At 46.4% G+C, this 22602-nt stretch overlaps 2 protein-coding genes across 6 annotated transcripts in view; one reads left to right on the forward strand and one right to left on the reverse strand.

Moving 5' to 3' along the window:
- The window catches only part of LOC119441883 (rap guanine nucleotide exchange factor 4), a 531616-nt gene that overhangs the window by 91734 nt on the left and 417280 nt on the right, over positions 1-22602 (forward strand). The gene's annotated exons all lie outside the window — the stretch shown is intronic.
- LOC125943181 (uncharacterized) overlaps positions 1-22602 on the reverse strand; it is a 122191-nt gene that overhangs the window by 2319 nt on the left and 97270 nt on the right. The window contains exons 4-6 of one of the 4 annotated variants that reach the window (XM_049661697.1): positions 5474-5858; positions 3689-3736; positions 2668-2682 (exon numbers count right to left, since the gene is read on the reverse strand). In XM_049661697.1, coding sequence (XP_049517654.1) covers positions 2668-2682; positions 3689-3736; positions 5474-5588 — 178 coding nt within the window. In that variant the 5' untranslated portion in view covers positions 5589-5858. Of the gene's footprint in view, positions 1-2667; positions 2683-3688; positions 3737-5473; positions 5859-8317; positions 9096-11171; positions 11208-16541; positions 17053-18461; positions 18790-22602 lie in introns of those variants that run through there. The other 3 variants (XR_007465629.1, XR_007465630.1, XR_007465628.1) reach the window with 3 other exon arrangements.

Genomic DNA, 22602 nt, shown 5'->3' on the forward strand with positions numbered 1-22602 from the left:
CAGCCGAGCTCCTACCACTGCTTGGTGCCAGGAATCATTCGACGTCGCAGTGCGCCCCATTGTTCGTCACCAAACGTGTGCGCGTGTGGTTTGATGATGAACAATGGTGACGAAAAATTTCCAGAAGATGAAAAGCCCCTTTTCCCTCCGGCGGGAGAAAAGGCCGTAAAAGCAGCAGCGCGGAGGTGTGAGGGAGATCACCTGAGACTTTTCGAGAGCTTCGGGCTCGTTCTGCAGTCGGAGCTCTCCCGAGAGCATTTCATGCTTCTTTCCGTATTTTTCCCCCTTCCTGACCAAATGCCTGTAAATATGTAGAATGAACCAGTCAATATTCTGTCCTATAGAGCGTCAGCATCCCTTCAGCACGCTTCAACATCCGAGGCCGTAGAGCGTTGGAGGTTCCGGACACCCACCTGGCAGAGAGAGCTACCAGGTGTCCTGAAGTAAACCTCTTCGAAAATCAAATATAGCCCTTCTCTTGTTTTGTAGAGTTATCGCTTAAGAATTTTTGAGAGAGAGAAAAAAAAACGCACTCTGGCCATACGCCTGTGCAGTGCACTGTTCAACTTCGGTATCAGTACTAATTACTAGCTGCTATGAGATGTTAAACAAGGCACTTTTATTACTTTGAAATAAAGCTACAAATTCTTCTTAATTTTTTTTTTACTCCGGTACTTGTTCACCTAAGTATCTTGGTTTGTTTGCTCTCACAAAGCGTTTGAAGATTGAGCCTTCATAAACCCCCTCACCACATTTCCTATAATTGCTTTAAGTGGGGATCGTGCTAGCTTTTATTACGTAATCCCCGGTATAGGCCTACTTTATAGTCGGCATGATCCCGACCGAGTAGACGCGTGGAAACCCGGAGAGGAAAGCACAGGAATTGTGCGCATGGAGGCGCATATTTGTTCATTTTTGTTCATTCTGCGATGGCAATTACGCGGATGCTCGAGTAGCACTCGCACCATCGCCGCTGCCATCGCCGCCATCATGCTCTCATAATTTCGACGTGCACCGGCAGCTCGCGTGGAATGTTAGAAGGTCTCCAGAGGGCGCGCAGCGCGTTTGGCTGCAAAAGCGACAAGCCAAGCCGACGCACCACAATGTTCCGCTCAATCAGCTCAGCCGGAGCCAGGGAACGTGTTCTCGGACGGTCACTTTCGGCGATACCACTTTCAGTGCGCACTTATTGGCTGGTTGAGCAAAACCGGATGAGTTGATTAGCTGGTTAAGCCAGCTGGTTGATTAGCTGGTTAGCAATTTTCATTTAACCCCTAACTGACATACAAACTTCAACGTTTGGCTGCATATTGCCCTTATTGTTTGCTACATTTCCTCAATATATATACTTCGTGCGTTATGTAGTTTCTTGGAAAAACCGTGAGAACTGGAATCTAACGTTTCCGAGCGTTTGTGTAGCCGCTATAACAGCTTCGCTATAACAGCTTCGCTATAAAAGAAAAAGAAACACAGGCTAGTGTTACAGGAAGGAGACCGAAAGACAGCAAAGTGAAAGTCTGGGTGACGAAGTGATTGTGCCATGGCTCCTGTGCGAGGTGTGCATACATGTCCAGTCCAGTATACTCGTATACGGGGACCAGCTGAGAAACAATCAAAGCTGCCGTCGTGTACATAATGTGCGCTGTAATCGGCTAAAGAAGCTTTGAGGCACACATTCAATGGAAGCATTCAAGCAGGTGACGAAGTAATTGTGATCTTGGACTTTATGCGAGCTGTTCATACCTACATGTCCGGCATACGTGGACCAACTCAGGACCAATCAAAGCTGCTGTCGTGTGCGAACATTCAAACTAAATGCGAATATCCAAACTAAAATCAGCCACAGCGAGTAGTTAAACGCATAGTATTACGTTTTACCTCTGTGCACATTCCAAGAAAATGTACAAAGCACGTTCACGACGCACATTTCGTAGAGCGCACGAAAGCACCATTGAAAGAAAGTTACAGTGGCGGAAATCTCCGAGACGGAATCGCAAAGCTTTCGTACACGACGCTATCGCAAGTCGTTCCTTCTGCTCAAACTAGTGCAGGAATTGGTGTGGCCTTTTTATTTTAATTTCGGTCATTACTTTCACCTTCCATGTCACTAAATGCAAAATTTTCGAGTCGCTACTTGTGCATTTTGTGATCTTGTTTACGTTCTTCTTTTGTTTCTTGTTGACATTCTACACAAGTCTGGTTGCGCTTCTAGACCCTCCATTAGGTACCCTTGAAAAAAACTATGGAATTTCTGTATGAACTTTTGCAAGAGGCGTTTAACTCTTTAAAGAGGAACTCTATAAAGCGACTGCCACATCCACTTTCATTGCGAGATTTGTAACGACGTCGTGATGTATAAATAGCTCATTTATGACGTGCTGACATGTTCGTGATCGAAACAATTTTTTTTCCTAACGAACAACGCCGTCCTTGTGCTGCTCTAGCTGCGAAAATGGCTTCGCAGACGAGTAAGTGTGCACAATCGATACGGACGCGAAGAAACACAGAGCCCCTACACCCAGTGGCATGACCCGATGTTATCGCGACAGGGGGTGGAAAGCTTTCAGAGAATAGCTGGTATAAAAATAAAGTGAGGCGGAACGACGAGCCATATGCGGACGTCGGGAAAAACAAGATGATCGTAATGGAATATGGAAAAGCACTTACGCCATTGGGACGCACCTGCAGGAAGGTGTAAGGAAGAAAACGAAGAAACGCATTATGTCCGCTCGGGCGACGGCAGCAAATCGTCATGAATGATTCACATCTCCGTTGCGGCATGTTTCATGCGTGTGATCTGAGACGGAACGGCAGGCCGGCAGTCAGTCGTCGGCTGTATAGGCCGGCGCGATTGAGTACTGTGAGCTTCGTGCACATTAGGTCTAGCAGCCATTCCGCTACGTATGTATACTTCCTATACTCTGTCGGGACATAAGCTCCAGCAAGAGGGCATGCGATTGACGCAGCGTAGGTTCTTCATTGATATACCATGCTGCGGCGCGGTTACGCAGAGTGCGTTATAGCGTAGCCTCCTGACACCCTGACTATAAGAGTTATTGCAGCGAATAGCGCCCCCATAACCGAGTGCGGAATTGCAGAAAAAAATATATATATATATATATATATATATATATATATATATATATATATATATATATATATATATATATCTTCGTCTGAATACGTTATTCTGCCTCTTCGACCGAACTACATCAGAATAAATTCAAAAGCGATCGAACACGTCGAAAGCGCCTGCAAAGCAAAATTGCATTTTCGGCTTTTGCTTGAATGTGTAACAATCGCTTAATTCAAATAAAAAAAGTACATGTAGGAATAAACGGTGCTTATAACTTGCTATCGCATCCAACGTGGCATCCCAACGTTATAAAGCACGAAAAGGCAAGCGTTATGATTTTTTTTTCTCTGATCGCGTTTTAATTTGTGACGTTGGTACGAGATCCCGTTAAAAGACAGCCGCGTGCAATTCAACAAAATTCACTTTCTCCGGATTTTGTGCGAGCCAAAATTGTCTTAATTTAGTGCGCTCATTCTCATTTACATGCAGAAGTATTGTATTAGTGCCTGAAAATTGACTGAACCACTATACCTGAAGTAATTTCTAAGCCGAAAGTGCACTCCTGGTTTATGCTAGTTTAACGGCGGTTGTAAGGCAAATAAGCAAGCTTACCTATTGCAGCACAAGCCGAGATTACAAGGGCTTGCAGTGCATTCATTGCTAGCAAGAACAAAACCGCGCGTCAAATTATTGCAAGTTGCCTAACACTTATGCGGTTATCGAGGCACCTTTACAATTTACTCTAAAGAGAAGCGCAACTACTTCGGGGCGCGGGAATGACCCCAGCCAGAAGCTTTCATGAAGCCGAAGTTAGCCAATGCGTTGTTCCTTAAACGGTGGGTTTGAACGCCCAGGAACTTCACTATGGGATATTAGGAATGCAGTAGCGGAGGGCTCAGGATTAATTTTCTGCACCTGGAGTTCCGTAACATGCACTAAAATCTAATGGTAAGATTCAACTGGTCGCTTTAGAGTGCTCTAAAGCTCTCTCGTGGAGCGGTTTCCATTCGGCTGGACAAAATCGAGTGCTGAGAACTCATTCACCCGGTTCATTCAAAGCACCGCGCTCCAGCTCAGAGCGTTCGGAGGGGCTCACTCCTTCGAGCTGGGAGTGCGACCGGGGTCCGGCAGAATACCGATCACGTGGCTACCCTGATTGGTCTGAGGGTGCACCTAGCACGTTCGGCTGGTGCAGACTTTCTCTCACTCCAATCTCGAGAGGGCTTCGCACCGCTGCAAAACGAAAATGGAGCATGGTAGAAACCAGTCAAATGTAACGCAAGTACACCACCGTTTTCTTTTTCTTCTTTTTTTTTATTTACCGTAAATTTGTGCCAAAGGCGGTGAGACGGTCGCATAAGGCCTTCATTTTGTTATAATTTAATGTCCGTCACAGGAGATTTCCGAACGTGCGCACTGTTGGTGGCCGTTACGCCTTGTCCACATATATGTGCAGTAGAGTTATATCGTACCACCACAATGAGCAGCTTACAGTTAATGATGAGGGTGATGATGATGATGATGATGATGATGATGATGATGATGATGATGATGATGATGATGATGATGATGATCCTTAAAGTTAGTGTCACTCCCCACTCAGGGAATTGGCCAAGATCCGGGCGGATTTCAGAAATGTGTGAGAAGAATGAATTTAGAAACTCCTATCTATGACAATTAAGTGAAGGAGAGCAGAATTTAGATATCCTTTCTCGAACAGTCGTTATAATAAAACAAAATGAATAATCATAAATAAACGATGAGGGAATAACTAAATAGCCGATGAGCTGAACATTTAAATCGTTTGGATTCGCAAATGAATTTTCCAACTGCGATGTGTACATGTTTCAGTGTCTCAGCACGGAAGCCCCCGAAAGACAGCAGCACAGGAGAGTTCATTGGCAGATCGAGATGACGCAGTATAATATGCTGGGTCCTTTTCCTCAGGAAGGAAAAAACGCTGGCAGCCCAAGTAGCAGGGATCAATTGTTTCCAATTTTCTGCATAAGGGGCACAAATCAGAAATAGTCACGGTAGATTGGTTCATGTATAAGTTTAACAGTAGGACTTGACATCGCAGTATCATCAGCGTAACTTCTATCTTGCACATTTCGCAAAAATTCCTGCTTCAAGGAAATTGTAAGTGCTACCATTCAGTGGAGAATGTTAGACTTGATTTTCATGTCACAAGGTTTTTCATGTAAAACCTTACCGTACAGTGAAAGAAAACATGATTGAAAGAAGAGAAAACACAGGACCTGTAAGGGGAAGCCTTAACCAAACTGTCTGGCACTTTTTTCAAAAGTACATCTTTGTATCCAGATGCCAATACTAAACGTAACCTCCGAAAATGACTTGGAGACAGCCAATATAAGGTTCTAAATATATGCGACTCACCCGGAGCAGTAAGAATGAACAGCTCACAGGGAAAGATGAGCGGCTGTACCAACCTCTCGAACTTCTTCTTCTTCGTCGTCGTCACCTCGACCAAGTACACGTGACCTCGGTTCATGACACGGCAATCTGCGCCCCACGAACTACATTATTCGTAAGAGTTATCGAAATAGTAAAACAGGTACCTGCTGCAAATGTATCTGCCCTGTGCAGGACGTACACGAGTGTCTAGTATGTGGATCCTGCAAAAGAGGATCATCTGAAGCAACGCCTCCTATAAAGCCACGGCAACAGTGCTGTGAAGAAGGAAGTTCCGGAAATGGTGGCCACGTTCCCGCGACAAAGCCATGACATGAGGACCCCTGTGACCTCGTGCTTCCGTGTTGACCTACAGGAAAGGAAATAGGCGGATTTGAACGCGTCCTCATTTTCCTTTCTTCGGCGCTTACGAAACAATCGCACCGTTCCAATGTGCTCGCACTGAGCTGCCGTCGAGTTCTTTTGTCCCCGTCATCTCCGAGCTCAGCGCACGTACAGGTCAACAGGAAGCGTTATGAAACCGCGAATGTCTTTTTCTCTTTCGCATGCATCTCGGCGGATATAGAACCTCCTGGGCGGTCTGTTTTCGTGTCGTAAACACGTTGCTGCGTAATTCGCACCTTGTTCTTGCCCGCACAAAGGACAAATTTGCTGTTTTTTTTTTTAATCTACAAGAGGAAGTAAGCACGGAATCATTCTCGTTGCAGGAGAGAGAGAGAGAGAAAGAAAGAGAAAGAAGGAGAGATAGAAAAGAAAGAAGGAGAGATAACCTAGCTACAACCAAGAGAGGCAATCAATCGACCAGCTTTGATGTATCTTGAGCTTTGCGCGGCCTAGTGAAAGCTTTAGCCTTTTTTTTTTTTCATCGAAATGTGGCTGCTGCAGGCAAAATCGAGCCCAAGGATTCGAGCTCACCAGTGCAACGCCATAGTCGCTAGGCTACCCCGGCAGGTGTTTTCTATTTAGGCCGTCATTATCATAAAATCAAGCCACCTACGTGAAATAAAGGAAATGAATTGAACTTAACTAAGCTGAAGCGTTTTTATCGCTATCAGAAGCTCGCCGCTCAAATGCCCTTGCAGCCAGACAGCCACACCAAAAGTGATGGGTTGGTCGTGAGGTAAGCAGGTCCGTGCATTCAAAATGTATATCAAACGAGCAAGTTGTGGACAAATCGAACGAGGAATTACTGAAGTAACAAAAACTAGGACGATGTATCGTGCGTACCTTACAGAATACGGGCGTTGACAAGAAAAAAGTTCCCTGCGCATTCACGTTGAGTGCGCTTACGTGACACGCACAACCGGCGTTTTTCGGAATCGCAGCGCGTTACGCGAACACGAAAACGAAATTGGCGATATGACGAGGAGTGAGAGGTATTTTTTGTCATCCTTAAAAGTTATCGGAAGTTATTCTTAGAAGTTAATGCCGTCATTGGTGCTTACACGTTACTCCGAGCATGCCTTGTTGCGTTAACGTGCGCAGCGCTAGTCATAACCTGTAGGGTCTTGACTCGAACGACACCTAAAGGGTCCTGAACCACTTTTTATCGAAGTGGAGAAAGGCACTTGAAGTGAAAATAAGCTATTTAAGAAATACTTTGCCGTAAAAAAGTACTTCAGTCCGTTCAGCAGAAGCGGAGTTATTGGCCATCAAACACGGCCTCCGCTGTGCTCCCGTTCCTTCTTGAATGCCTTGCACTGCGAAGGCTACGGAGGAGTGGGGTGTGGCCACAACGCTCCGCCTTCGAAATGCCACCGTGGCGCGCAGTTCAAATTTCATTTTGGATGGTGACGTAGGTACGCCACGACTTCCGATTTTGGTGCCTACGACGAGTTAAACGTAACTCAAACGCGGTTGTCCACAGCGAGTCGCAGTGCGCTTAGCCTAAGGAGGTTTTAGCCACTGGACTCGTGGCGGCATCCCGCGGCGACCACGGTGTACCTGACCGCAGCGACCAATAGCAGCCGCGTATGTGAATGGGCTTTATTACCAAATAAAGCGTCCAGAAGAGAGTGAGGCTTCTGTTTGAAGAGTGTTTGAGACAAAGGTGACTTCCCGCTCCGCTTGCGAGCTCCATGCACCGCGTACGACGGCAAAAACTTGGCTGAGATGTTCACAGTAGCGTATGCTACCTGCGGACTATGCTATTTCACCAAGCCCGAGGGGTGGTTCAGGGCCCCTTTAAGGGGTTAGATTTTCAGGACACGTACTATACACGTGATTGCAGGCTCTTTACACGATGTGGTTCTTTTTCTAGCAGGTGTATTATGGTGTGCTCCTCTTCTCGAATTACTGCAACTTCATTTTCAAATACACTGACCACTATGTTACCACACAAGCATGTAACATGCCAAAACCATGCAGTGAAGTGCCCATCGCAGGTGTTCCTGTGACATACAGTGGACAGATACGCAACATGACATTGTAAAGTGCATTTAATTCAGTTAGTTTTCTAACAAGAAACTTTGCATATTCTTTATATGCGGTATCGAATGCCATCATGCATTAAAAGCAGTGCCGCGATAGAAAGGTTCACCGTAATGCGAAATGTAGCTGGCTCCTTGAGACCCGTGTAGCCACGCGCTTTGCTTAGCTGATCGCATTTATCATTCTTGTAGCAGAAATTTTCGCCGATATAAAAAGATTTCTATCGCGATAGCGTTTAGGGCCCCGTGTCGCAGAAAATCCGGCGTTGGCATTGCCGCCAGCGGCCGAGAAAGTAATCCCCAAACACGCAGGCCCTCCAAATATATTTTACCACCAAAGTTGCTCACACTTTGTCTTGCATTCTTTACAAAATTATTCCTCGGAATTTTTAGAGTGACGGCCCACAAACAATTGTCATGAAACAAAACACCGACAGCGCATGCCTTTTATGCTAAATCTTCTCAGGCTGAAATATTAAAGATGCAAATAACAAAAGAAGGCCGGCCCACGAAAGAGGCCGCGTTTCTACCAGAAAGCGCGCCTTCGTGCATAGCGTTCACCGCCAGTGTTTCCCGGTAAACATTAAGGTTACATAAGCTGCAGTTGCCGGGAAGTGTGAGAAACAGTCAATCATCTTTGAATGCTATCGCGTTCCACTCTTGAAGGCGAAGCTTAAGCGTCCTCCAAATTTTTGTTTGTTTGTTTGTTTTTTATTGGGGGAGGGTGGTGACTTCGAAGTACAAGCAATCTTGATAGACCATATCATTTCAAACGCGTAATTATAATGACTGGTAATTTCATTGCTCATTCACAGATTTATTGATTGTTCGATAGATCGATCCATGATGACAATCGGTTTGTTTGTTTTACCTACATATATACCGTTTACCAGGAAGACATATTTTAGTCTGGCACCCTCTCGGAAAAGTTTCAGCACACTATTGCTTTCGCTTCTTGCTTCCATTTTACAATCCCAGTCGTCGCTCCATGGACTTCAGTCAGACACACGTTGCCGCGTGTCCCCGGCATATGCAGATGCGTGGCGCGCCCACTTGGTCCGGCGGATACTTGCATATGCCAACGAAGCAGCCGCGCACGTTGCACATATCGCCGCAGATGTTCGCAGTGCACGGCAACAGGTAGCTGATCTCGATCTCTGCGTAGAAACACGTTGAGTGGTAAAACCGTCGGCGACCACAAAATTTTAGAAGCCAACTGCAACAAAATTTCACTTTGGCTATGACCATCATCATCAGGCTTTTTTTTTATGTTTCTAGAAGAGAAACTTGGGCGAGTTGGTGGGAATTCATGTTTAGGAGTTCATGTTTGATGTTAATTGCAGGACGAAGGCCTCCCCCAGTGCTCTCTAATTACCCCTCGCTTTCCTCGCTTTGGATACATTAAGTTATAAGTGAGTAGTATATACTATTTAAGCAACCGTGGCAAAGCTGCAGGGCTAGTAATTGTCTATTTCTTTTCCTATAAGCTGCCTTCAAACAGCGCGTAGGTTTACAGAAGACACGTGCAACTAATGTTTACCGCATGTGACGTACTGCCAAGGACGTTGCCTCCGACATTTTTCAGCGCGCCAAGAGCAGCCGCGGGCAGTGTGCAATCTCGGGGGTCATAAGGAGAAGCCGCGCATTCTGGGTTATACGTCACTTCCGGCTAGCGTGATGGCGGCGCTTTTTTTTGCGATAGCAATTATATACGGACACTCCAAGCGCATTTTTGCCATCGTCGTCGCCGTCGTAGTCGCCGTGAGGTTCCGTATAAAGTCCAACGGCGATAAAACCGTCACCGCGCCCGTACGCTGAGTGTGCGAGTGAAAGCGTGCTAGGGTGAGCCAGAAACCACAGCTTGATCTCGCGCACGCGAGAGAGGAAGGCGGCGGGAAGCGCGTGCGGTCTTCGTTCGCGCGCGAGGCACGGGGAAGAGACGACGGAGACGGTGGGGGAGGGGGGGGGGGGAGGAAGGGGTGCGTTCGGCTGATGCGGCTGCTTCTCAGGCAGCTGCCGCGCGGGCTCCTATCTTGAAAGCGATTTTCGATGTGGCCGAAGTGTGCGCCCGCGGGGGCCCCATCTTCAAAGCGATCTGTGATGGCACAAAGTGCATTCGCCGAGTGCCGGTGGCTTCGTATGCGCTGCGCTTTCGACGTTTAGTTCGCGTTGAAGCGAGTGCTAGCGCGAAGGTAAATTTCCTCGCTGCCGCTGGTGCGCTTTCTCCCTACAGCGTTCTGACGAGTTTCCGCGGTTATCGAGCGAGTTGTGTTGATGTTTACCTGTGCGCGCGTGGCACCACGCTTGTTTATTTTGTTAGTAAGCGAATATTTACAACTTTATACGGCCGATAAAACTACTAGCCTTACTTCGTATAGCTGTCTACTAATTTGCTACCGTAATCGTCGTTTCGCCTTTCGGGCGAAACTGCGGTTTTTTTCTGTTTTGTTATCATAAAAACGTATTGCCTTGCGAGCTTTTCGTGACGCATCCACTCGTACTTGAAACGTAATTTTTTGTTGTTTTTGTTTTTGTTTTTTTCGTGAAGGCTGCTCTGCATCTGTACCATTTGAAAGTAGACTTTTTACATGATCCAAAATTTTGTTACAGTGGCCCTTTACGGCGACTCAACAGGCATTAATTAGAGTAACGAGAATTCGCACACGAGTTTTCTATATACGAAATGCGCCACTCTTGGCGAGAACAAAGCTTTGCTGTAAACGAGAAAAATGGCGTAGATGCGAGAAAGTAATCTTTCTTGCCTCTATACTTTGGACATGCAGATGCATACCCCGATGCCGAAAATTATCATGGGCAGATAACAGAAGGTTAATTACGATGCTTTTTAAGAGGAAATAAGGCGTTGCAACGCGGCCACTTCTTGTCACTAGACTCTGAAAAGAAGTTCATCGAAGTTATATGAGCATATCACTCTGTCGGCGCTGCCTGGCGGAGTGAGGTGGCCATTCTTTGCCGCCATCTTACTCACCGGAAGCCACAGCTTCGGGCAGCGTATCGGCCTACACTAAATCACCGCCGGTGCGCAGATAAATACAAAGACAAAAAAGAGTTAATGGGTGTAGATGTTTGCCTGGCCAAACACGCTTTGCCCGCAATGAAGACGTTATTATAATTCCGTATTCAGTAGCCCTCCGCTAAGCACTGTGCCGATTCGGGAGGTCAAGTATCTCAATCTGTTATAGTTTTAGGTTATACATGTACACACAGCTTACCTTTTTGACGAAATGGGTCTGAAACGGCACCATCTACTATACGGAAAGAAGAAGAAAAAGCGAGAGTTGGAACTTTCTGCGCTGGTAAGCATATTCGATCATTCTTAGATGATCCCTTCGTAAATAAATCGCGGAAAGTGTGAAGTTGAAGAAATGCACCGATTTGCTCAAAGGAGATGTACCTGACACTTTCAGTTGTGCTTTAACATTTTACCTGTCGTGCGTAACAAACTGAAGCATATTTGCATGCTATGGCCCTACGTCAAGTAGTCGTTGCAAACTGCCATTTTATTTTATCACAAAAAGACAGCTCCTGTAATCTCCTCCTATGTGTATTCTTACCTTGCGTAATTTTTTTTTCATGACTCCCTTTGTGAGGCAGATACTGCTATGCATCAGAAACTCCTTAGTTGCTGCATGTAAGTTCAACTGAACAGTCCTTTATGCAAGATGTATATAGGTGTATATGCGAACATATTTACTCTTTCCCGACTACCGAAACATGGTGACCTGATATTTTAAAACTTGCAAGAAGTTTCAGAACGCGCTTAATTCTTGACTGGCCGGCGCGTTTCAAATCAACCTATTCAGCGTTCTTTTTTTTTTTTGACATTTGCGTTCATTCTTAGCAAACCTCAGTAAACAGAGAATTGAAATTTGAAGTTATGATTTAAAAATGATGACATAGTTTGATGGTAAACCTTTTCGTACATCTATCAATGTTATGCAGTCTACCTCGGCATGAATTTGCTTCAAGTTCTTCAAAGAAGACCTATATAGTTTCAAGCACAGGAAGGCGAAATGTGAAACAAAGAACCAAAATATTTAAACCGCGACACAGGAGCTCACCCAGGTAAGCTTCTGCGAACAAAAAAAAATGATGGCGATAAGAAGTTACCTAAAGAAATAAAGAATACTGCAGTTTTTCCAAGAGCATTCGCTGAAAAGTAAAAACATATACAATAAACATTTTAGTTAGTCTACCCTGGAAAATCCATCATTCGGTACTTGGATAAAGGATGAACGCTCTCCGTGGCGCCTCTTACGTCGTTTAACATTAAACATTTATACTGAATACTTCCGACGCAGCTGTCAAGAACCGCAAATTCTCTTCTACTGCATTGCTGACGAATGTGGATGCCGTCTTGGTTTGACATGCGAATCGTTGAAAGCTCCTGACCTCGTCAACTATGAGACCATAACTTCGCCACCCACGTATATTGTGGGCGTTTATTACGCACATCTTCCTCATCTGTATGTTATCATCATCATCCTCGCACTTTTACCTATCCTCCTCTTCGCCTGTATATGTGTTCATCATCATCGCCTGTGTGCTGCGCTGGTTCAGCTGACGAGCTCCCGGGCCTAATAAACGTCGTTCCAACCGAGACGTCACAAGTGGTGGAGTGTGCTCTTCGGTCCTACGTCCTCTGGCCGTCCGGTCTGCCTCCTGGAGCTTCGTTCAGGTCGCCGCTTGCACCCACCGTCAGCTAGCATGCCGCAGGACGTGCAGCCTGGCGCCCCTATTGCCTCCATTCCGACATCGCAAGTGCCTCCTTCCTTTATCATCAACAGCGCCCAGCGTGACCCCCATCTCTTCGCTGGTCTTCGCGGAGAGGATGTCGAAGACTGGCTGGACGATTATGAGCGAGTCAGTTCCGCCAATCACTGGGATGATGTTAATAAACTACGCCATGTCTCCTTCTATCTGTCTGGCGTGGCGAAGACGTGGTTCTTTAACCACGAGCCCGAATTGACCGACTGGACTCTCTTCAAGCACCAGCTTCGTGAAGTGTTCGGCACACCGGCTGTTCGGTCCACTCTCGCCAAGAAAAGCCTCGATGCTCGCAAACAACACCTCGGTGAGTCGTACACCTCCTACATCGAGGACGTCCTTGCACTCTGCCGCCGTGTGAATTCTTCAATGTCGGAGTCGGACAGGGTACGCCACATTCTCAAAGGCATTGGAACTCTTGCCTTCAATGCACTCGCCACTAAGAATCCGGCTACCGTCGCTGACGTCGTAATCACTTGTCAGCGCCTCGATGAGCTCGAGTCTGTCCGCCTACAGCCCGACATTGACGATGCCCATTCTACGGGGGACCATGACCTACGTACACTGATACGCACGCTCATACGCGAAGAGTTACAATCGATGGGGTTAACCTCACCTTCGACGTATCCCAGCCAACCTTTTGGTGCGTCATTGCGTGACGTCATCAGGGAAGAACTGGCGTCCTTGACCTGCGCTGTGCCAGCACAAGCTCCTGTCCCTCAAGCATTACCAACTACCGCACGACCGACATACGCGCAAGTTGCTGCCAAGCCTGTCGGCCACGTCACTTCTCCGTTGCCGCTACCAACTTACGCGTCGGTTGCTACTGCGCCCACGGTTCACTTCCCGTCATCACCGCCAGAGCCTTCATCGGCCCATCTGACCTCCCTGTCACACGGTACACCGAACACCCCCTACTACCCCCCTTGGCGTCCGTCTCGTCCTATGTGCTATTATTGTGGCTATCGCGGCCACATATCACGCTTTTGCCGCAAGCGCCAGCAAGACGAGCGTCGGGGCTACGATATGTGTGAGCGCGATTTTTACAGTGGGGCCTCTTACCAAGGGCGGCGTTACTCTTCACCTTCGCAGCGCTCTCCATCTCCGCCTGCATCACCTGATGCACGAGGCGCTTACCGTTCGGCCAGACGCCGTTCTCCATCACCCTACCGCCGCTCATCGTCACCACTTAGGCCCGCCTCCCTTACCTCTACCGTTCGCGCGGAAAACTAAGCGATGCAGTTTCCGGAGGAAAAACTGCATACACACACAAGACTGAAATTCTTCCAGCGCGCCCATCCAATATGATTCGTGTGTACGTTGAAGGGGTGCCCGTGGATGCTTTAGTGGATACTGGTGCGGCTTTGTCGGTTATGAATGTTCATTTGTGTTCCCGTCTGAAGAAAGTTATGACGCCTTACGATGGTCCCACGCTGGTTGCTCCCCTACTTATGGACGCTCCCCTACTTTCTTTCTGGACGTTTCATTCTTCAACTCCAAGGCTAATACATCTCTATCATCGTGCGAAGAGTACATTTCCCGACTCGACCACTGTCGCCAGCTTGCTCGCCTGAACACAGAGGCCAGACAACAAGACCGGAAAAATATTTACGACGAATGCCATCACGTTGTATCTTTTCGACGTGGTGACGAGGTCCTGCTCCTGACTCCTGTTCGCACCCCTGGTTTATGCGAAAAATTCCAGCCACGGTTTATCGGGCCGTACATAGTCCTTGGACAGACTTCGCCTGTCAACTATCGCGTTACTCCTCTTGACGCCCCCACAGACCGCCGTTGCCGCAATACCGAGGTTGTCCACGTCTCCCGCATGAAGCCCTTCACGCGGCGTGCCTCGACACCTTGACGGCCGGCCAGGATGGCCGCTTTCACGTCGGGGGGAAATTAGTGTGGGCGTTTATTACGCACATCTTCCTCATCTGTATGTTATCATCATCATCCTCGCACTTTTACCTATCCTCCTCTTCGCCTGTATATGTGTTCATCATCATCGCCTGTGTGCTGCGCTGGTTCGCTGACGAGCTCCCGGGCCTAATAAACGTCGTTCCAACCGAGACGTCACAATATATAGTACAATGCGTTTTAATTTAGCAGGCCCCAGCAGCGGCGGCCAAGTGCAATAAATGAAGCCTGGAGTGACCTTTCAGTTCGGGTCGGTCTTATTATCATGTTCTTGCGCGCCCACGCACCTGTTCACAGCAGACGCTCTGCGGTGCATTTGAAGCGATACGTTCTGATTTAATTTCCTCGGAGCAGAACCTTCTACATTCAATATTTTCACGAGAAAACTATCTCATTAACATGTGTAATGGAAAGGGCAAACGCGTCATGTAGGAAACCAATCATTAGATTTAATTCGTTTGCTAGCGGTACTAATACACTATCCGCGTATATACGACTTTCTATAGCACGTTCCAACGAATGAGGGCCGTACCTGCAGCCTCTTGATTTTATTTCTTGCATTTGCATATGTGCGCGTAACGAGAGCGTTGCCTGTTCTGACGAGCTTTAGGGCACTCATTAAGCTGCCTTGAAGCTCTCGTCAATACTAACTTGGCAACGTTGACTATAACTCAAAGCAATGACATCACGTGCGTGTCGGCAGCAGTTCGCGACGCCTTGGCTAGTTGGTATTGCATATTTTTGAAATTGGAAACAGCGGGGCAAAACGAGGACTGACAAGAAGTATAGATATTGTAAAAAATTGGAGGACGCTTAAGCTTCGCTTTTAAGCGTGGAACGCGATAGCGTTATCCGGCTCCGTTCTCATCACATTTTTCTTCATGAGTAGGCTTCACTGCAACAGAAAACGTGCGAAAACGTAGGAAAGCCAGCTTACAAAAAACAAGCTTACACTGATGTCCTCAAAGTCGGCTTCACTTTTAAATACGAGTGCATTGCTGGAAAGACATTTTTATAAGAGCAATTTAAGCCGTCTTATATCAAACTGTGAAGGCCTTAGGAACCTTTTTTGATTATTTTATTAATTCTTTGCTATTGCCCCGAGGCGCGCGCGTGTACAAAATTTCGAAAGGCTCGGTTTTCAACATTCCCCTCAATGTAGCCTAGAACCAAAAGTACAGCGAAACACCATCACAATTGGAGGACGCTGAAGCTTCGTCTTTGAGAGTGGAACGCGATAACATTCAGAGACCCCTGGCTGCTTATCAGGCTTTTTTTCTCGTATGTTCAATTTACAATCCGACGCTATCGCGCCTGTAGGCTGTGGTTAAGTCGTACTTTACGATTTTGCTGACGGATTTTACTTTGAGAAATTCAATTTTGTTCACTAACGCCTTGCGCCACGCGGAGGGCCTGTGTGGTCGGGTAGAGTTTGGGATGATGTGGTTCGACATGATTATTTCCGCCAGACGCCGATGCTTAACGCCGAAGCCGACACCGACACCGATGCCGTATTTTCTGCGACACTGGGCCCTAAACACTGTCGCGTTAAAAAAGAACACAAAGTATACGACACGGTGCCTGTATCGTGTGCTTTCTCGGTCAGTCCTCGTTTTGCAGCGCTGTTTCTCACTTCAAAGAAACGTGCTTGCATATTCAACCTTATTTCGGCATTTCTAGAATCAGAGGTTGCAACATCTGTCTCCGCCTTTCGTGCGCGTTGTCCATATATGGCCGATACAGCCCGAGTCTATCCCGAAAGATTTCGTGCGAAGGGTTCGTTTTACTAGAAATAGAGCGGTCACTTTTGAAGCCTTATTGTGGGGCGCCACCTGCCAGCTTCACTAAACTGGGTCACACTCATCTTTAGCGCGATTGCAAAACCTGCGACTCACCAGAGCAGACAAAGGTGGCAGCAGCAAGAAAAATGAAGATCGTTATTAACATTTAGAAAGCCGGAGTGGGCCGAGACCCCCGCAAAATGGGCGTTATCAGAAAAGTCCGACCGGAATAACTTGGAACTCCAGAGAAAGCTCCGACGCAGGGGAGGTTAGCGCGCCGTTCTTTTTCGAATCCCTGCGCGAGGCGTGCCCCCTCTCCCCCCTTTTTCATCTGCGTAGCGGTGGAGGACTATGCCTCCATTGTGTAGCGAAACACCTGGTGTTCATGCACGCCTAGGCACCGAGCAATTTTCGGAAGCGATCTTAAAAACGAGTCCGCGTTTTCGAAAGCGCCTCGACCAGGCGCCGAGTTCGCCACAAAAGGGGGACTGCGCTCCACTGTTTTTGGGGGGCCTCCGGGCGAAAGGATGTCGGAGAGCCATTATTTTTTTCCCTAGGGGCAAGTGTTCGTTACAGCTGTTTCGCGGCGTGAATTTGTGCGAAGCGCGATAGGACGTACTGAACTGTTTGGAAACTTGCAGCCAAAGGGGCCTTGCACGCAGAAACGGGAAATATTACATCTCGGTCATTTATGTTTACATGAAGCATATACCAGTGGTGGCGCTGGCGTACTTAGCTGTGACGGCATGCAGGACGGAGACTCAAGGCGTGCCTGACTCAAGGCGTGCCTTGCTATAGCCGGTGGTCGCAGCTGCTGTTTTCGTATTTTTATGCCAACACTAAAGTTGAGATGCCCTAACAGAAGGGATAGATTTTCAGTGTACGTATATTTCCACGTTTTCTGTCGTAGGAATAGTAAGCAATCGAACGAAGAGAACGAAGTTGGCTGTGGTAGCGGAAGCCGAAGAGGGGTGTTTAGCTTGGAATAAAATGGCCTCAGCACTATAAGTGCTACTGCACTTATGTTGAACAGAATGGTCTATCAAAAACACTTGTTTATACTAAAGCTCTTGGATTCTTTGTTACTCAGAAGTTATAAACAACACAACGGCTTTCGAGTGCTCCTTGGTGCTACAAACTTCTTCTTTTATGGCTTTAGCCCCTAGCGACATTATGTTTCTCGAGGAGCACACCGGAAGTCGGCCTCACGCAACCGGAAGTAGAGGTGCCTCCGAAACTGGGAGAATAATAAAACCCATCTAAAAGGAGGTAATGGTTGAAGTTAAGAGTTGTGTAGGATAGATATGATATAGGAGCATACGTTTAGTTAAGGAAAGGGCCAATTAACCGTCAGGTCTTTCTCATCAATGTGATGGTTAACTATCATCATCAGCAATGGCTCGAGCGCCGTCGTCTTCTTCTACAGCTAGCTCGTTGGCGCCCCTAGCGCAACCGCGCGAACGCGCTCGTGCCACTGCTCCCGCGTTCGTCGTCTCCTTCGACTGCTGGCTCCATTGTCGCTCATCATTCCAGCGTAGAATTTCACTTGTCTACTGTCGTCGTAAAGGGGAGGCCGCGCTTACGGGGGTATGAGGCGTTACTTCAGGGGGTATGAGACGTGTCATAACGCGTGCTCCGCCGGCGCGTTAGCACACGTGGTCAGTTGCTCCTCTGGGTGTGGTTGGAGAAGGACGTGCGTTAACGTAAGGTCTATGGGCTAGAGCCATTAAACACACTTTAAGGGAACATTGAGGTTGCTTACAGTTGAATTTTTTTTTACTTTTTGTTTTACTTTTGCTATCTCCTTGTGCTTTTATATTCATTATAAAAATATTCACTCATATTCACTCGCTCGGCCTCTGTGCTCTCAGACATTTGCCAGTATTAGTCACGTAATGTAATGTAAAGGCCTGAATGTAATTTTTCACAATCACCATTTCTTCACTGTTAAGTATTTTATATTGATAACTAGTGCACCTGCTTGTACTTACGCTCTCTATAAATGTATTTTGTATTGCTTTTTTTTAATGGAAATCGCTTTTTGTAGCTATTCCTTCCCTCAAGCAGTGATCCTGGGTAAGAAGCCCGTGAATTATGTGCAGGTAACACTAAGAAAATTGTTTAAAAACAAATGTTAACAATTGGATAAATCAATAAGCATATTGTTTCTAATTTTACTAGTCGAAAAACTGCATACCGTCTGGTCGGCTTGCTCCGGGTATTTTTTTTTTTTTTTTTTTTGGTTGCGCAGCACATACCCTCCGTGCAGTCGGGTCCTTGCGAAATCAGTAGAAAACTTAAAGCACGGCTCTCTCTTGATTACAGCACTTTTCGTGGCACGGTGTAGCATATCATAACAAGCCTGCAATCGTGGAGGACGGAAACAAATTAGGAGGGAACGCGAAGTGATAAACTTGAAGCACACAAAAAGTAGCCTCAACACGTAATCATGTCACTTAGGTTTTAATGCCTCTCACCGCCGCTCTCTACATAAACTCTTAGTTAAACCTCCTGCGTCTGGTTAGCGCGACAGCATCGTGTAACTTCTGCACTCGCACGCTGCAGCCATAGCCTCCGGGATCGGGCGGCAGGCGCGCACTCTTGGAGGCCACGTTGAGACCACAGAGTTTCCTACAAACATTACTAGAGGGAACTCTGGCGCTTGTGTCTACGCGACCTGCAAGCATGGCGGTTCAGCCAGCGTGGAAATGATGGTTAGTGTACATGGATCTGGCTAAACTGCGGCCTTATGGCTTCAAACGGTTTTCTGACTTTGCAAACTGACCATTTCCAAAACAATGGTGCTTTATAAATGACACAACTCGCAGTGATTATGCATGTTCGCAGAGTCTTGTTGCCTTGTGCATTTAGAAAAAGAAAATAGGATTGCTTCAAAGTTTAGCCTAATCAAGGCAAATAAAGCGTAGGTAGATAAAGGTAAAGACAGGAGAACGCCTGAAGACACAAGCGCAAAGATCTGGCAAGTCCATATGACTATAACCATCTTTCCAATATTAGCAGAATGGTAGCAGCGCCAGTAATGCTTGTAGTAATTTTGTAGAAAACTCAGTGGTTACAATGATGTAGATAAGCGCATATACTTAGTAATGAGTGACCGAAGTTACAATGTGCACAGAGCCATCGGCAGTGCATCCGAACAAGTACGCGTAGATTAAAGCCTACCGGGAACAAACACTGTGCCGAGTCCGCCGAACGCAGGGTCACGTTGGACCGACTTTTGGAGGCACGAGTTTGAGAAAAACTGAAGGGAAGGACTCCATGCGTATAATAAGCTTGCCAAGGCTGTGTGCGGGACGTGGTGGCAGCCAGAAGAACATCGAGTGGTTATTGTTCCACCGTCCTTGATTTAATTCACAAAGACGAACGATCTCCAACGCATTGCGACGACTGGCCGATCGGCTGCTATCCACGCAGGCGCTACTCGGAACACCGTGTTCATCGCTCGTCGGCCTCAAGGCTGTGAAGGCACTTATGTGTATTGTGAGGGCTACCTGCCTGTGTGAACACCTTTGACGGAATGGTGCCATCCGCGCGCGTGCGCGAATTCACCGCGTATTTCCTTGATCTCTCTCTCTCTCTCTCTCTCTATATATATATATATATATATATATATATATATATATATATATATCATCAGCCTATATTTTATGTCCACTGCAGGACGAAGGCCTCTCCCTGCGATCTCCAATTACCCCTGTCTTGCGCTAGCGTATTCCTACTTGCGCCTGCAAATTTCCTAACTTCATCATCCCATCTGGTTTTCTACCGACCTCGACTGCGCTTCCCTTCTCTTGGTATCCATTCTGTAACCCTAATGGTCCACCGGTTATCCATCCTACGCATTACATGGCCTGCCCAGCTCCATTTTTTCCTTTTAATGTCAACTACAATATCGGCTATACCCGTTTGTTCTCTAATCAACACCGCTCTCTTCCTGTCTCTTAACGTTAGTCCTAAGATTTTTCGTTCCATCGCTCTTTGTGCGGTCCTTAACTTGTTCTCGAGCTTCTTTGTTAACCTCCAAGTTTCTGCCCCATATGTTAGCACCGGTAGAATGCAATGATTGTGCACTTTTCTTTTCAACGACCGTGCTAAGCTCCCAGTCAGGATTTGGTAATGCCTGCCGTATGCACTCCAACCCAATTTTATTCTTCTGTAAATTTTTCTCGTGATCAGGATCCCCTGTGAGTAATTGAACGAGATAAACGTAATCCTTTACAGACTCTAGAGGCTGACTGGCGATCCTGAATTCTTGTTCCCTTGCCAGGCTATTGAATATTATCTTTGTATTCTGCATATTCATCTTCAACCCAATTCTTACACTTTCTCGATTAAGGTTTCAATAATTTGTTGTAATTCGTCTCCATTGTTGCTGAATAGGACAATGTCATCTGCAAACCGAAGGTTGCAGAGATATTCGCCGTTGATCCTCACTCCTAAGCCTTCCCAGTCTAGGAGCTTGAATACTTCTTCTAAGCATGCAGTGATTAGCATTGGATAGATTGTGTCTCCTTGCCTGACCCCTTTCTTGATAGGTAACTTTCTACTATTCTTGTGGAGAACCAAGGTAGCTGTGGAATCCTTGTAGATGTTTGCTAAGATATTCACGTATGCCTCCTGTAATCCTTGATTACGCAATGCCTCTATGACTGCTGGTATCTCTACTGAATCAAATGCCTTTTTTATAATCTATGAAAGCCATGTAGAGAGGTTGATTGTACTCCGCAGATTTCTCGATTACCTGATTTATGACATGGATATGATCCATCGTAGAATATCTCTTCCTGAAGCCAGCCTGTTCTCTTGGTTGGCTGAAGTCAAGTGTTGCCCTGATTCTATTGGAAATTATCTTGGTGAATATTTTATACAATACTGAAAGCAAGCTAATGGGTCTATAATTCTTCAGTTCTTTAACGTCTCCCTTCTTATGGATTAGTATAATGTTGGCGTTCTTCCAGCTCTCTGGTACACATGAAGTTGTGAGGCATTGCGTATAAGGGCCGCAAGCTTTTCAAGCATGATATCTCCTCCATCTTTGATTAAATCTACTGTTATTCCATCTTCTCCAGCAGCTTTTCCCCTGGTCATGTCTTTCAAGGCCCTTCTAACTTCAGCGCTAGTTATAGAAGGAGCCTCTGTATCTGGTTCATCACTATTTTGAATGAAAGTAGCTTGGCTGTTGTGGGCACTGTACAGGTCAGTATAGAATTCTTCCGCTGCTTTTACTATGTCATCAAAATTGATGATGATATTACCATGCTTATCTTTCAGTGCATACATCTTGCCTTGTCCACGCAATGCCAAGCTTTCTTCTTACTGACTTAATACTGCGTCCATATTTTACGGCTTCCTGATTCTTTCCCACGTTATAATTTCGAATATCCCTTACTTTTTTCTTGTTGACTAGTTTTGACAGTTCAGCGAATTCTATCTGATCTCTCGAGTTGGACATTTTCATCTTCTGTCGTTTCTTTATTAGGTCCTTTGTTTATTGGGAGAGCTTACCTACTGGTTGCCTTGGTGCCCTACCTCCCACTTACCTACCTCCCACTATATATATATATATATATATATATATATATATATATATATATATATATATATATATATATCCATCCCCCCGTCCGTCCGTCTGTCTGTCTCTCTTTTCCCAGTACAGGGTAGCCAACCGGAGGCTTTTCTGGTTAACATCCTTATCTTCTACCATACTTTCCTCTTCCTCCTTTGCCTTCCGCCACGCCTACAATTTTCTGTAGCTTTCGCAGAGAGCCACTTCACATGACAGACCTGAAACGTTCAGTGCATTAATTATTTGACACGAAGAAAACAAAACGTGCCCATTTCGACCCCGCGGATACACGCGCGGCGCCCTCTGATGAGTTATGCTGCTTAACGAGCGAGGGTGACAAAAAAAGAGTAAGAAAAAAAAAGACAAATATATTAGTTGCCTCGCTAACTCACGCCTTATCTTTCAGTAATAAAGCGTCGGCACAACAGCGTACTTTAGTTATCTAGGTGAGGAAGTGGGGTTCAGCAGCTCGGAGCCTGCGTAACAAAACACCGTGCCTTCTGAACTGGGACCATTTTTTTTTTTCAGTGATAAATAACGTGCTTCCAAGTCTCTGTCCTCTCTGTGGCCCGCACCGTCCTTTCA

The sequence above is a fragment of the Dermacentor silvarum genome, chromosome 2, assembly GCF_013339745.2.
Source record: "Dermacentor silvarum isolate Dsil-2018 chromosome 2, BIME_Dsil_1.4, whole genome shotgun sequence".
In the NCBI taxonomy this organism is placed as follows: Eukaryota; Metazoa; Arthropoda; class Arachnida; order Ixodida; family Ixodidae; genus Dermacentor; species Dermacentor silvarum.